At 39.6% G+C, this 13577-nt stretch overlaps 1 protein-coding gene across 1 annotated transcript in view; it reads right to left on the reverse strand.

Annotated features, from left to right (window-relative positions):
• Positions 1-13577, reverse strand: part of LOC126484628 (UBX domain-containing protein 6) — a 63999-nt gene that overhangs the window by 31698 nt on the left and 18724 nt on the right. The window contains exons 4-6 of the mRNA XM_050108216.1: positions 4340-4521; positions 1289-1416; positions 875-1120 (exon numbers count right to left, since the gene is read on the reverse strand). Coding sequence (XP_049964173.1) covers positions 875-1120; positions 1289-1416; positions 4340-4521 — 556 coding nt within the window. The remainder of the gene's footprint in view (positions 1-874; positions 1121-1288; positions 1417-4339; positions 4522-13577) is intronic.

Consider the following 13577-nt stretch of genomic DNA (forward strand, 5'->3'; position numbering starts at 1 on the left):
TTTTTATGTTGTCATTTTGTGTGGTTTGGGATCATGGTGTGTGTGTGTGTGTGTGTGTGTGTGTGTGTGTGTGTGTGTATTTAGTTTGTCCCCACCCCAAAACCCCCAATTTCCCGCGCTGGTCCCATTCGTTTCATTATATTTTTGGAGTGAGATATGTTTGTTGGTTTCCTGTACGTATTTTCGTGTTTGTAGTCATGTTTATGTAATGACATCATAGGCGCCGCCATAGGTCAAAGCAGACGAGTGGAATCGGACACTTCTGTAATATAGACAGAGAAGGTCACAATTTTGTTTGATTTAAGGGAGAGAGTAATGGACATTCTGAAGAAACTGAACTGATAGACACTTGAAGAGAGACGCGAACTATCTCCAGAAAGCCTCCTTACAATGTTTCAGGAAACAGCTTTAAATGAATAATCCAGGGATATATTAAAACCTCTTCCATACCATTCCTACAGGGATTGCGAAGACAAGATTAAATCAATTACAATGCATACAGAGGCATTTAAACAGTCATTCTTCCTGTGCTCTGTATGTAAAATGAACGTTAAAAAGCTCCGATAAGTGGCACAATGGGAAGTACCTTCTGCCATGCACTTCACAGTGGTTTGCAGTTTATTAACGTACATGTAGATAGTATTGTTGCAAATGCTCCACAGCAGGCCTTTTAAACAATTTTGTATTTAGGTTTACATTAGTTTCATTTAAAAAAGAAAAAGAAAGAAACTGCTTACATGAAACCTCACTCTATTCCCATAATTTACAGTGTCACAAGTTAATTATATGACATGAGAATTGTTACAGGAGTCGAAGAAACTTTTAGCAACACAGTTACTAAAATAAATGTTTATTATAACTAAGTTTTACTTACTGATAAATATTCTAAGCTTTCAACATTCTGTTCAGAAAATACAAGGTAGTCCTCTTCACTACCTTGAAATTCTTCCTTTTTAATTTCAAATCCAGCTGCCATTAGGAAATCTTGAATTCCTTCAATGGGTGCAACACGTTCCTGAAATATTCTGTTTGACATTCGAATCTTTTTGTACTTATCTTCCGTTGGATTTTGCACTATGTTCTCTAAATACTTACAAAGTGTCTCCACACACTGAGCTATCTGTAACAAATATAACACAGAGATGTAAGTATTCAAAAGGTTGTAATAACTGTTGCTGCAATTGCAGATATTACATGTCACATTTAATTTGGCAGGGGCAAGGTGGGGGGGGGGGGGGTGGAATAGGCTTTGGGCAAATAAAAAGCAGTGAAAGAATACCATACTTACTTTTTCCCTGTTCTTGTTGCAGGAGTGAATGATAAGACAAGATGTTAATCCACGTTCTTCTTCTAACTGAGAGTATAAGAATTCTTTAATTTTTACGGTCCACTCTTCTTTTGAAAGTATTTCATCACCTGTTGTGATAGAAACAAGATAAATCACAACCAGATACTTGAAAAATGAAGTCAATATCAATTTAACGCAGACTATATTTCCTCTATAACTATATCAATGTACATTGTGCTGCAAGTGGGACAGTCAAAACTTTCCTCGTAGTGCAGTTATGCTTAAAATTATGTTAAATGCAAACATTTAAACAGAAATTAACTTAAATGCAGGCATTTAAACAATTAGCAACGGTGACAAATGCTACAACTGATGTTAATCTCCTCATAGACACACAGCAGCATCTGTTAGTTAAAAGTTCTCATCGAGTGCAAACTCTACAGTGAACATTTTTACTTATGGTTTCTGTAACTTCCTCGAGCAGCTTTTTGACCTTTATCATATCAAATTTATTTAGATTTTTCCTCTTGAGCATTTAGCCATATGAGAGGTACTGGCACAAAATTCCAAATCATATGACACTTTGTGTGTATGTCTAGAATTAAATTTTGCATATTTCTACAGTCTCTCATGGAAAGGGGGAGTCAATGATTCTTCTTTCAGTTGGTGACATATGCTCACTGATCCCCCTTCATGCCATTTGTGAGGAATAGACTATATATTGGTGCTGGGTTTTACCTAAACCCATCTCATCACAATCAACAACAAACCTAACACCTTACTATATGTGCGCTAATAATAATCTCCCATAAAGGGTAGTTCATGTTAAGAAATGTGACACGCCATCGAAACAGCAAGAACTTGAAAAAACTCTGAGGAAACTGTAAGCTACTGGAATAAATACATTTGAATATCCAGCTACTAACCAGTAAACATGATTTGCTATTCAAACAATGGAAAATCCAAGACGGTATAATGACAATATTATGAAAGGGATAGACTGCTACTCATCATATAGCAGAGATGCCGAGTCGCAGACAGGTACAACAAAAAGACTGCTAACAAGTTTAGCTTTTGCCCAAAAGGCCTTCTTCTGCATTACACACACACACACACACACACACACACACACACACACACACACACACGAGTGTGAGTTGCGTTTGCATGAGTGTGTGTGTGTGTGTGTGTGTGTGTGTGTGTGTGTGTGTGTGTGTGTAGAAGAAGACCTTTGGCTGAAAGCTTAAACGTATTAGCATTCTTTTTGTTGTGCCTGTCTGCAACTCGGTATCTCCACTATTCATTCTACACCTTCCCCATTTGTTATTAGACTTTTCATTCCCTTCCCTTAAAGGAAAGGATAAGTTGTTTGGGGCATTTTATTTTGCCCTTTTGGCCACAATTTCATGTCAGGTTTCTTTAATCGAGTCAATCATTGCAACACCCATGTGACATACTTTGTCATCCAGCACTTCTTTAATTTTTTGTTTTCTTTTCATTTCTTTTCATTTCTGTTGTCAATTTCCCATCTCATTCTAGTATGTGGCAAGTCTCTTTCCTCAGTCTCATGTACGGCCCTTTCAGTTTATGCTAAACATTTTCCTATTTTGCACCTTTCTGTCATTTATACTTACTCTGAAGAAAGGAACATTGTTCTTTAAAAGTTATACTTGGCACAGATGCTAGTCACACACAGGTACAAAAAAAAGACTGTCACAAAATGAGCTTTCGGTCAACAAGGCCTCTGTCGAAGTGGTCGTGTGTGTGTGTGTGTGTGTGTGTGTGTGTGTGTGTGTGTGGGCGCGTGCGGGCGTGCACGCATGCGTGTGTGGTCTTTTTTCGACAATGGCCTCGTTCGCTGAAATCTCATTTTGTGACAGTCTTTTTGTTATGTCTGTGTGCGACTCAGCATCTCCAAATTTTCCATTGTTTGATACTGCCAAGGGATAAGTTTCAGGAAGAACTAAGTATACCAGAACCTTCTCAGGACAGTTTGTCTTTTAAGTGAAGACCATAGGGACCTGAAAACATTTTTGGGTAAAATTTACGTCTATTTTTGTTGCAATCACATTTTCTGTTTGTTAGTGATTAGATGTACAAATTTAAAAGGTTGTCATGCTACATGCCTAAAGGCATGTGTTTGAAACTGACTGTTAAAAAAAAAAGTGGTGGTTGGGTTGATTTTTATCCGGAACGTTTACCTTTGTAAGAACTTCAACAGTTTCCTTTTTCTAAAACTGTATTTGCCTGTTTTCTTTTTTTGGCTCTATTTTAGCTTTCAACAAATGATCGTTTCTGTTGAGAAGCAGCAGCATTTTCCTGCAGGTGAGCTGCGTGCTGTTCTGATTTAAGATGTTTCTTGGCATTTTTTTTTCTTTTCACTCCTAATTTGATCATCACAGAACAATCTAGAGTTTTTACTAGCAAAAGGGGAGGAGCAGTGAGGGAGCAAGCCCTGATTCCCTTTCACAAAGCAGCACTTCAAAACACAAAAAGAAATAGCGAGCATGCACAATGCAAAGCACTGAGCAAAGGGTACTGCACAATGGCTTGCTGGGGTTCACAGTATCAAAAATGAGGTAATTAAGACCAACATCTACAGGTACTTGATGAAACCACATTTCTAAATACCTATCCCCTAGAACTGCTTTGTTGAAAGCGTCCACATTATACCAACTTCTGAACTTCAGCTAGCAGACAAATGTACGCATTTTTTTGTTGTAAGATGCCATGTCCCACAGTTGATTATTACATTGCATTATGTGGTGTGTATCTTATAGAAACCACAGTACTGGAATGGCACAAGAGCATGGAACACACTGATATGTTGTTGCGTTCATGCACTTTTTTATTTTGCAAGTACATCCTTATGCACATTACCTTTTCAACTGGGCTTTGCCAGATGATGTGTAACACCAGTAACCAAAAATCTGACACATCTTTAGTATTTATAAGCAGAAAATAAAGCAATTTCAAACTATCTCTTATAGGTTAGTGAATGCAGCAGATTTATGCTACTACAACCTATTTAAATAAATTTTAAATACTCACTTATAAGAGGACATTTGAAATACACTCCATTCACCGCCAAGTGCGGTGAAGCTTCAACTTCCGATGATAGCTTCTGCTGAGCTATAACTACTTCTTCTTCTTCTTCTTTTGCTGCTGCAGACGCTGCTTTCTTTTCTGCCTCTAGTTCTTTGCGTACTTGTGCCTGGATTGCAGCTAATGAACTAAACAGAGAATAGTAATTATCACATACCTTATAAATAGTATTTCTTCTGAATCTATATAGTCTGTTTAAAACTGCATAAATGTATGTGCAGTATGATATGAACTGTCCTTCACAAGTATTCATCAGAACACAAGATAGTGAAATATATAGTTAAGAGTGAGAACATTTGTGATGACTAGTGAGAGTGGTGATGAAAATGGTGTCGGCACTCAGAGGATAAAGTACTAATAGTGCTGAATTTAAAATCTTACCTATGACAAAACATCTTTTACTGAGTCTGTTTCAATGATATCCCTCCGGGTGTATGACTGTGTAGCATGAGATACAGTCAGCCAAAATATTGGTAGTTCATCTCTCATGATGTGGTCACTCATACAGAAGAATTTTATTGACACTTGTGTATTTCAATAAAAAATTATCAACAGACAAAAAATAAGAGCAGCAACCACACACCTACATATAACCAACAGATGCTGAACACTGATGCTTATCCTTCCTACCCCCCCCCCCCCCCCCCTAAAAAAAAAAAAAAATCATTTCCTTCTACGTCAACAATACTCTAGGCAAGAATCAATTGCTGGATCCTCTGTCATTTTTACGAATCTTTTTCATCATGCTCTAAAATCAGAGACAAAAATTTCCTCATACTAGTATGGCACAGCTCTCAAATGCTGCAGAGGGATATCATATACAATTCTGAAACTAATTATTTGTATATTGTTACCTGCGTAATCAATGGTTTAAGTTGAGTCCCCTCACAAGTATTCTTCTTAGTCTTGCTACTTTCAAATAAACCCAAATAAGACAGGAGAAACTTCACCAACAGGAAGAGAGAATTCACTAACACAAATTACAGAATGTGGACGAAGCAGCACAAATGTAAAAATATTGCTTCACCAAATGTATATTCCAGTGAATTTTTTTAAATATTTCTTGGTCAAAGGCCACGCTAATAATATTCACTACATTTTCGCATTAAATCTTAAAAGCGTGTGCCACAATTTTCATTTCCACTCTTTTTAGTTAGATACACATGTTGTACATTTATAACTTGCTAGAGTACAATTTTCCTTTAATACATATTGCTGTGTCCAGCAAGTCTGATAATTTTTTTTTTCTGTGCTGATAGGGTACTTGGAAACATTCCATATCAATCTGGTTAGGAAACCATAAAAATAACTCTTTTGGTCGATTGGTCATCACTGTGACCCTTTTCACCATTTGGCAAGGGGAGTGTTGCAGAAGTTCATTATTCAATGTTTTTCAAACAATAGGAAATTTGGGGTGGAATAACAACAAAATAGGATAGATTGCTACTCATCACAACAGGAGGGACTGAGAGGCACACAGGCACATTTAAATTTAGACTCAACTATCGGACAAAGTAATTCCTCAGATACAGCTCATCTGACGCAAATTTCAGTTTTCCAAATATTTTTAACAGTCTGTTCACTCTGCTTCAGTTGGCATACTCTGCTGCATGCATCTTTTGCGTGTTCAAATGCTTGCAAACACATACGAATAATGAAATTACAGTAATACAGTTCATAGACATGATTGTAGTAGCTAAAAAATTCAAGAATTCCTAAAGAATGCTTCCCAGTTAGAAGATTTCTCTCACAAGAATGGTTATCTTTCCAAGGACAACAACTATCATTCATGTAAATTGGAAAGTTGAGACTTAACTTACAGAAAAACTAAAGTGATTCTGAACCTTCAATTAATCTGCTGGACCAATTAATACTAGTCAGCTTTACAAACTGTGCAACTGAATGATTTTGTGCTCAAAAAACTTCTTCCAAAATATGTTGAATTACAGTGTGTAATATCAGACTCAGATCACAAAAAATTCTTAATGGGAGAAATGGAACGCAGAAAGAATAAATGGAATATGTAAGTTATCTGCTAACATTCTGTACATTAGAGTTAAAAAGGAAAGAAAAAGGTGAAAAGGAACAGTGCTGGATTAAGTATTGTGTCTTTCACATCAATTACCTCTGCAAACACATTTTACACAACTCAACGAGATCTTGCCAATTACTGCGGATAGGTGGCACCAGGTGGGTGTGTCGGTCAGCCAGGGAGCATGCTGAAATAGTCCCAGCATTTACTATAAACGCTGTGTCCGGATGGCACAGTGATGAATGTAACTGCCTAGTAAGCAGAAGATTGCAGGTTTGGGTCCTGGTCCGATAGATATTTTCACCCATCACTGCCGATTTCGAATAAAGCCACGATGCAGCTACAACATTGGTTCCTTCCCTTTCCTTTCTCCCTCCTCCACCTTAAACTTATACTACAGCAATTCCTTCATCTCCTGGAACTTTGTTGAGATTATTTCCCTAAGTTCAAATGGCTCTGAGCACTATGGGACTTAACATCTATGGTCATCAGTCCCCTAGAACTTAGAACTACTTAAACCTAACTAACCGAAGGACAGCACACAACACCCAGTCATCACGAGGCAGAGAAAATCCCTGACCCCACCGGGAATCGAACCCGGGAACCCGGGCGTGGGAAGCGAGAACGCTACCGCACGACCACGAGATGCGGGCATTTCCCTAAGTCGCACTGAACAAATTTCAAAGACGAACCAGCCACAGGCTCAAACCTGCCTTATGTGACCTGGATGATGCTGAACAGACTGAGAACTGGGGCATCACAATGCAAAGTCTACCAGGGAAATTGTGTTTCAGCAGTGATGATGAAATTTGTCAGGACTATCAGCATTTGCTTGTCTGCAGGAACCTGCCAGACAGATCCACAACCACTGATGCTACTGCATCTAACAAAGCAATAGTCAACACCACCGAATACTACGCTCTCCACAGAATATGAAGACAAATATCTTGTTGTTCGCTGTGTGTGTGTGTGTGTGTGTGTGTGTGTGTGTGTGTGTGTGTGTGTTTAAAATGAGTGCCTACAAAACCTTGATGATGAGCGGTATGTGAGAGCATAAGAAAAATTTTCTTGCAACTCTTTTTGACAGCACATGGTACTGAAATGATTATTCTAGTATTTAAATCCATAAGACAGTGAATTAACAATGTAGCATTTTCATCATCATCATCATCTTGCTTCCCACATTCCATTTCCTCTGATCGTACGAGTCTCTCTCTTTAGTCCGCTGGTATCCGTCATGTTCCAGACCTCTCGACTTCAGCTGCTCCTAAATCCTCGACGCTTTCTTCTTTCCACTGTGGTATAATGCCACTCTTTCTTTTGCCATTGGTTATTGTCCATTCTATCTACATGTCTATACAATTTTTGACATTTTATCTCTATGGTGTCTGTTACTGATTCATCGACAACCATAGCCTCTCTAATGTTGGTATTTGGTACGTTGTGCAGCTTGGATGTCACAACTTCACCTCCAAAAGTCCATCTCCAATGCAAACCTTGTTTCTCTGATGCTTGTTTATTACCCACATTTCTGCTCCATACGCAGCAATGTTTTCAACATTGCTCCATACATAGCAATGTTTTTAACATCTGAATGATGTATCACCTGTTTAGTCGACTTGTGCTGATAAATTTACAAATGGTTCAAATGGCTCTGAGCACTATGGGACTTAACATCTATGGTCATCAGTCCCCTAGAACTTAGAACTACTTAAACCTAACTAACCTAAGGACAGCACACAACACCCAGCCATCACGAGGCAGAGAAAATCCCTGACCCCGCCGGGAATCGAACCCGGGAACCCGGGAAATTTACAAATAATTTGCTGTAAATGCAGGAGTGGAACCAAATAATGAAGCAGTTATGCGTAAGTGCAGAAAAATTTCACGAAAACCATAATGCAAAAATAATGACGGTCTCAGTATGGTAGTCTTCTACTATAGTGCGCGTCATTTATGTTGGCGGCCGAGTTTAGGTTCGTTCTGCGCATCTGACGTCACAACATACAGTCAGCCAATGAACAGAGAACGATGTTGCCAGATCTCGACTGCAGAACAGAGCACGGACGAGTGTCTTCAGTTTTAGAAACGTTCAGTCATAAATAAAGTAATAGAACAAAAGCAATGTCTTGATAGCAGACTTTGTTTTATAGAAAGTTTGGAAAAACCATTCTTTATACCAATTGCTTCATATTCTATTAATTAATTAAACCAAACAAGCAATAAGACTCCTAATTCAGGCGATAGCAAGGAAAGGTGTTTGTATCAATTTCACGAACCGCTTTTTCGCAATAAAGAACAGCGGTAATTGTTTCTTTCCTATTGTACTTCGACGAAGTGCGAGTAATTCAACACCAACAGTGTTTGTCAGAATTTTGCATGAACTGTTAGCGTAACGGTTAAGGCGTTGGGTTAGGAAGCGAAAGGAAACAAGTTCAAACCTTGTGTGATGCTAAATATTTTCTTTATTTAAAAACAATATCGAAGTGTCTTACTTCACGAATTTTATTCGTTTGAATGCAATTTTTTGAAATTTCTAGTGCTTTGTCTCTTCATTAACCCTTTTGCTGCTGCAGTCACGTGCTCCCCGCATTCCGCGCTGTGCGCGATTTTGTCATCACTGCACTACTCGCCTGTGCAGACACATAGTGTTCCCACTGCTTTGACACATTTATCATTCGATTTCACAAAAACTATTTGGCCCAAAAATTAGATTTTTACACATCTTCTTGACTGATACCTTCCCCCCATAAATGACTTAATTTTGTTTCGATGTTCAACCCAGTTATTGTGCAGCATTAAATGTAGTAAACCATTGCACGAAATTTTGAAGAGTTTGCAGAGGTAAAAGTCCATGGCGTATACTTTCCGTACGGTCGATTTTAGTTGCCACAATGTTGAGAATGAAATGTGGACAAGGTACCTAAATTTTATATAAAATTTACTGTATAACAATATCTCATTTAATTTAAGTACGACATAGGTGTCGTATGTAATATTGAGAAATATTCCGTCTTTCACGGCTGTAATAAAAGTTTTATTTACACCGGGCGCGTTTGGCTTTATTTTAAAGCACTTCAATCAATGAAAGGTATGGCACATACACAATGGTACTCATGTTCTCTTTCTTGTTTTTGTTCCACAGTCGCAGTTTTACCAATGGCATTGAAATATATTCCTCTTCTGCAACTGTAATAAGCGACTTATTTAGACCAGACGCGTTTCTCTCTTTTGAAGCATCTTCAATGGACATATTTTGTCTCCTCGATTGCCAAGTCACCTTTCGTAGTTTTGTGCTGCGATAACACAATATTCAGTGTTTGTGTCTGCTGATCAGTGTTTTAGCAAATAAATGCTGTTTGTGTGTGTCACACACAAAAATTACATTTGACATAGCTCAGAGCACTTCACTGATAGACGGTATATTCAAGTCCTAATGTTTTTGTAAGTCCACAGTTTTGTTTAATGTATTTTGTCTACTTCCTTTTGATTGATTGAAGTGCTTATAAAAATAAAACCAAACGTGCCCGGTGTAAATAAAACTTTTGTTACAGTCGCGAAAGACGGAATATTTCTCAATATTACATACGACACCTATGTCGTACTTAAATTAAATGAGATATTGTTATACAGTAAATTTTATATGAAATTTAGGTATCTTGTCCACATTTCACTCTCAACATTGTGGCAACTAAAATCGACCATATGGAAAGTATACTCTATGGACTTTTACCTCTGCAAACTCTTCAAAATTTCGTGCAATGGTTTACTATATTTAATGCTGCATAATAACTGCGTTGAACATCGAAACAAAATTAAGTCATTTATGGGGGGAAGGTATCAGTCAAGGAGATGTGTAAAAATCTAATTTTTGGGCCAAATAGTTTTTGTGGAATCGAATGATAAGAGTGTCAAAGCAGTAGGAACACCATGTGTCAGCACAGGCGAGCAGTGCAGTGACAAAATCGCCCACAGTGCGGAATGCGGGGAGCACGTATCTGTAGCAGCGAAAGGGTTAATGCGGCCGTGGTGGCTTTACTTAATGAACTGCGCGCTCCCCCCTAAACGTAAGCTTGCGAACTATGCTTTACTATGGCGCTGCTTCTCTTGGCGCATGCGTCGTGTGCAACTGGCAACGCAGCAATCTCCCGCGTCTGGGCGGGCATGCGCAAGCCGCCAAGATAAAAGAATTGAACTATAGTTGTAACTGATAGTTATTGAATCTGAAATTGTCTTTTAATTTCTTTTTTCTTCATGGCTGAGGTTCATGTATGATCTTAAAATGACAGTTAATTTCCCCCATAACAAACTATGATGTGATGTCGAACAAAAATACTATGCTTACGACAACTCCATCCAGTAACAGCTTTGTCAACGTCACATTTCTCAACTTTTACGTAGCAAATCATATAAAAAAGACACACCCTGTAAATACCTTTAATGTGATGCTTCAAGTAAATTGCATACATTCATAGTACACAAGTATAAATAAGAAAATTGCCAAATATAGCACTTCAGTTTTGAAATACATAAATCAACATGGTGTCTGCTTGGATTACTTCTGCCAACCAATCATGAACATGCAAACTTGAACATCACATACAACAAAAGGAAGAATTTAAATAATGCTACACAACAGTACTATTGATAACATCTGATGGAATCAAGTTCATTGGTTTCATCACCTCACAATCAACTTATTACCTTTCAACACAACCTAGAGCTCGGGATGTACAACAAATTGGGCTCTACCATTAACTACATTCAAAAAATAGCAAAAATAATATTGAATAAAATAGTGGAAAATCCAGGATGCAATAATATGAAAAGGAAAGATTGCTACTCACCACATAGTGGAGATATTGAGTCACAGATAGGCACAACAAAAAGACTGCTGAACAAATAACCTTTCAGCCAAAAAGATCTTCATCAGAAGATAACAAGTACCCGAGTGCCATATGTACATGACCAAAGTTTCTGGTTGCCAAGGACAGACTGCGAGCAGCAGTGCATGAAGGGAGAAGCAATCTGGGTGGTGTAGGGGTTGGGGACAGTTAAGTGTTGCTTGTGGGAGCATGCAAGAATGAGGTGGAGAGGAGGTAGTGCAGCTAAGTGCAGTCGGGAGGCAGTCAGGGCAGTGAAATAGATTAGAAGTAATAAGACTTTGGGTGTGTTGGTGGAATAGAGGGCTGTGTAGTGTTGGAGTGGGAGCAGGCAAAGGGGATAGGTGGGTGCAGGACAATTACTAATGAAGGTTGATGCCAGGAGGATTACAGGTACATAGAATATACTGCAGGGAGAGTTGCAACCTGTACAAATCAAAAGAGCTGTTGTTGGTTGGAAGGAAACAGATGGCAAAGGCTGTGAAGCAGTCATTAAAATGAAGATCATTGTGCTGCACAGTGCACTCAGCAAATGGGTGGCCCAGCTGTTTCTCGGCCACAGTCTGTTGGCAGCCATCAAGCAGACAGACAGATTGGTTCCTGAATGAAATTTTTACTCTGCAAAGGAGTGTGTGCTGATATGAAACTTCCTGGCAGATTAATAATGTGTGTCGCACCAAGATTTGAACTCTGGGCCTTTATCTTTCTTGGGCAAGTACTCTACCATCTGAGCTATCCAACCGCCACAGCTTTAATTATCCAACCTCACAGCTTTAATTCTGCCAGTACCTTGTCGCCTACTTTCCAAGCTTCACAGAAGCTCTCCTGCAGATGTTGCAGAACTAGCACTTCTGGATGAAAGAATATTGCAGAGACATGACTTGGCCACAGTCTAGGGGATGTTTCCAGAATGAAATTTTCACTCTGCAGCGGAGTGCCAGGAAGTTTCATATCTGAGCACACTCCACTGCAGCATGAAAATTTCATGCTGGAAACATCCCTCAGGCTGTGGCTAATCCACGTCTCCACAATATCCTTTATTCCAGGAATGCCAGTTCTGCAAGGTTTGCAGGAGAGCTTCTGTGAAGTTTGGAAAGTAGGAGTACTGGCGAAATTAAATTTGTGAAGAGGGGTCGTGAATCATGCTTGCATACCTCAGATGGTAGAGCACTTGCCCACGAAAGACAAAGGTCCCGAGTTCGAGTCTCAATCCGGCACAGTTTTAATCTGCCAGGAAGTTTCATATCAGATTACTGGTTGTAATGCCCATGTAGAATGGGCACAGTGGTTACAACTTAGCTTGTAGATCACATGACTGATTTCCCTTTGATGGGACAGGTGACGCTTGAGACTGGACCGCAGTAAGTGGTGGTGGTTTGAAGATGTATGAGACAGGTCTGGGACTCCCATCACCACCTACTCCAGTCCAGTCACAGGCATCCCCTATCCCACCAAAGGCATAGCTACCTGTGAAACCAATCATGTGATCTACAAACAAAGCTGCATTCTACGAGGGCTTGACAAACAACAAGCTGTCTGTCTGCATGAATGGCCACCAACAAACTGGGGCCAAGAAACAGTTGGACCACACAGCTGCTGAGCACACTGCCCAACACAGTGTTCTTCATTTTAATGATTGCTTCAAAGCCTGTGCCATCTGGATCCTTCCTACCAACAATAGCTTTTCTGAACTGTGCAGGTGGGAACTCTCCATGCAATATCTCTTACATTTCCATAACCCTCCTGGCCTCAACCTTTGTTATCCATTGCCTACACCCACCTATCTCCCCTTCCCTGTTCCCACTCCAACACTAAACAGCACTCTGTTCCACCAATGCACCTACAGTCTTTTCATTTCTCTCCTTTTCTGCTTCCCCACCCCTGCCACCTCCGTCTAACCTCCCAGCTGCATCTAGCTGCCCTACCTTCTCTCCACCTCATCCCTATGCTCCCACAAGCAGCACTCTACCACCCCAACCTCTACCGTGGTATCCCACCGTCTCCCCATTCCACCCTCCTCCTTACCCCAACCACCCAGACTGCTTCCCCCATCACGCACTGCTGCTCACAGTCTGGCCTCAACAGCCAGAGACTGCAGTCGCGCACGCGCGTGTGTGCGCATGTGCGTGTGTGTTCTACAATGGCAATTTATGTTAAACCAGATATGAGAGGAAACCGAGCAAGCATGGAGGTATGAACGATTATCAACCCTGTTGGAAGATGAGTCCCATCAAAATATTTGTTGATAATTTTAATACTCATTTCTATT

Source organism: Schistocerca serialis, chromosome 6 (genome assembly GCF_023864345.2).
Source record: "Schistocerca serialis cubense isolate TAMUIC-IGC-003099 chromosome 6, iqSchSeri2.2, whole genome shotgun sequence".
NCBI lineage: Eukaryota > Metazoa > Arthropoda > Insecta > Orthoptera > Acrididae > Schistocerca > Schistocerca serialis.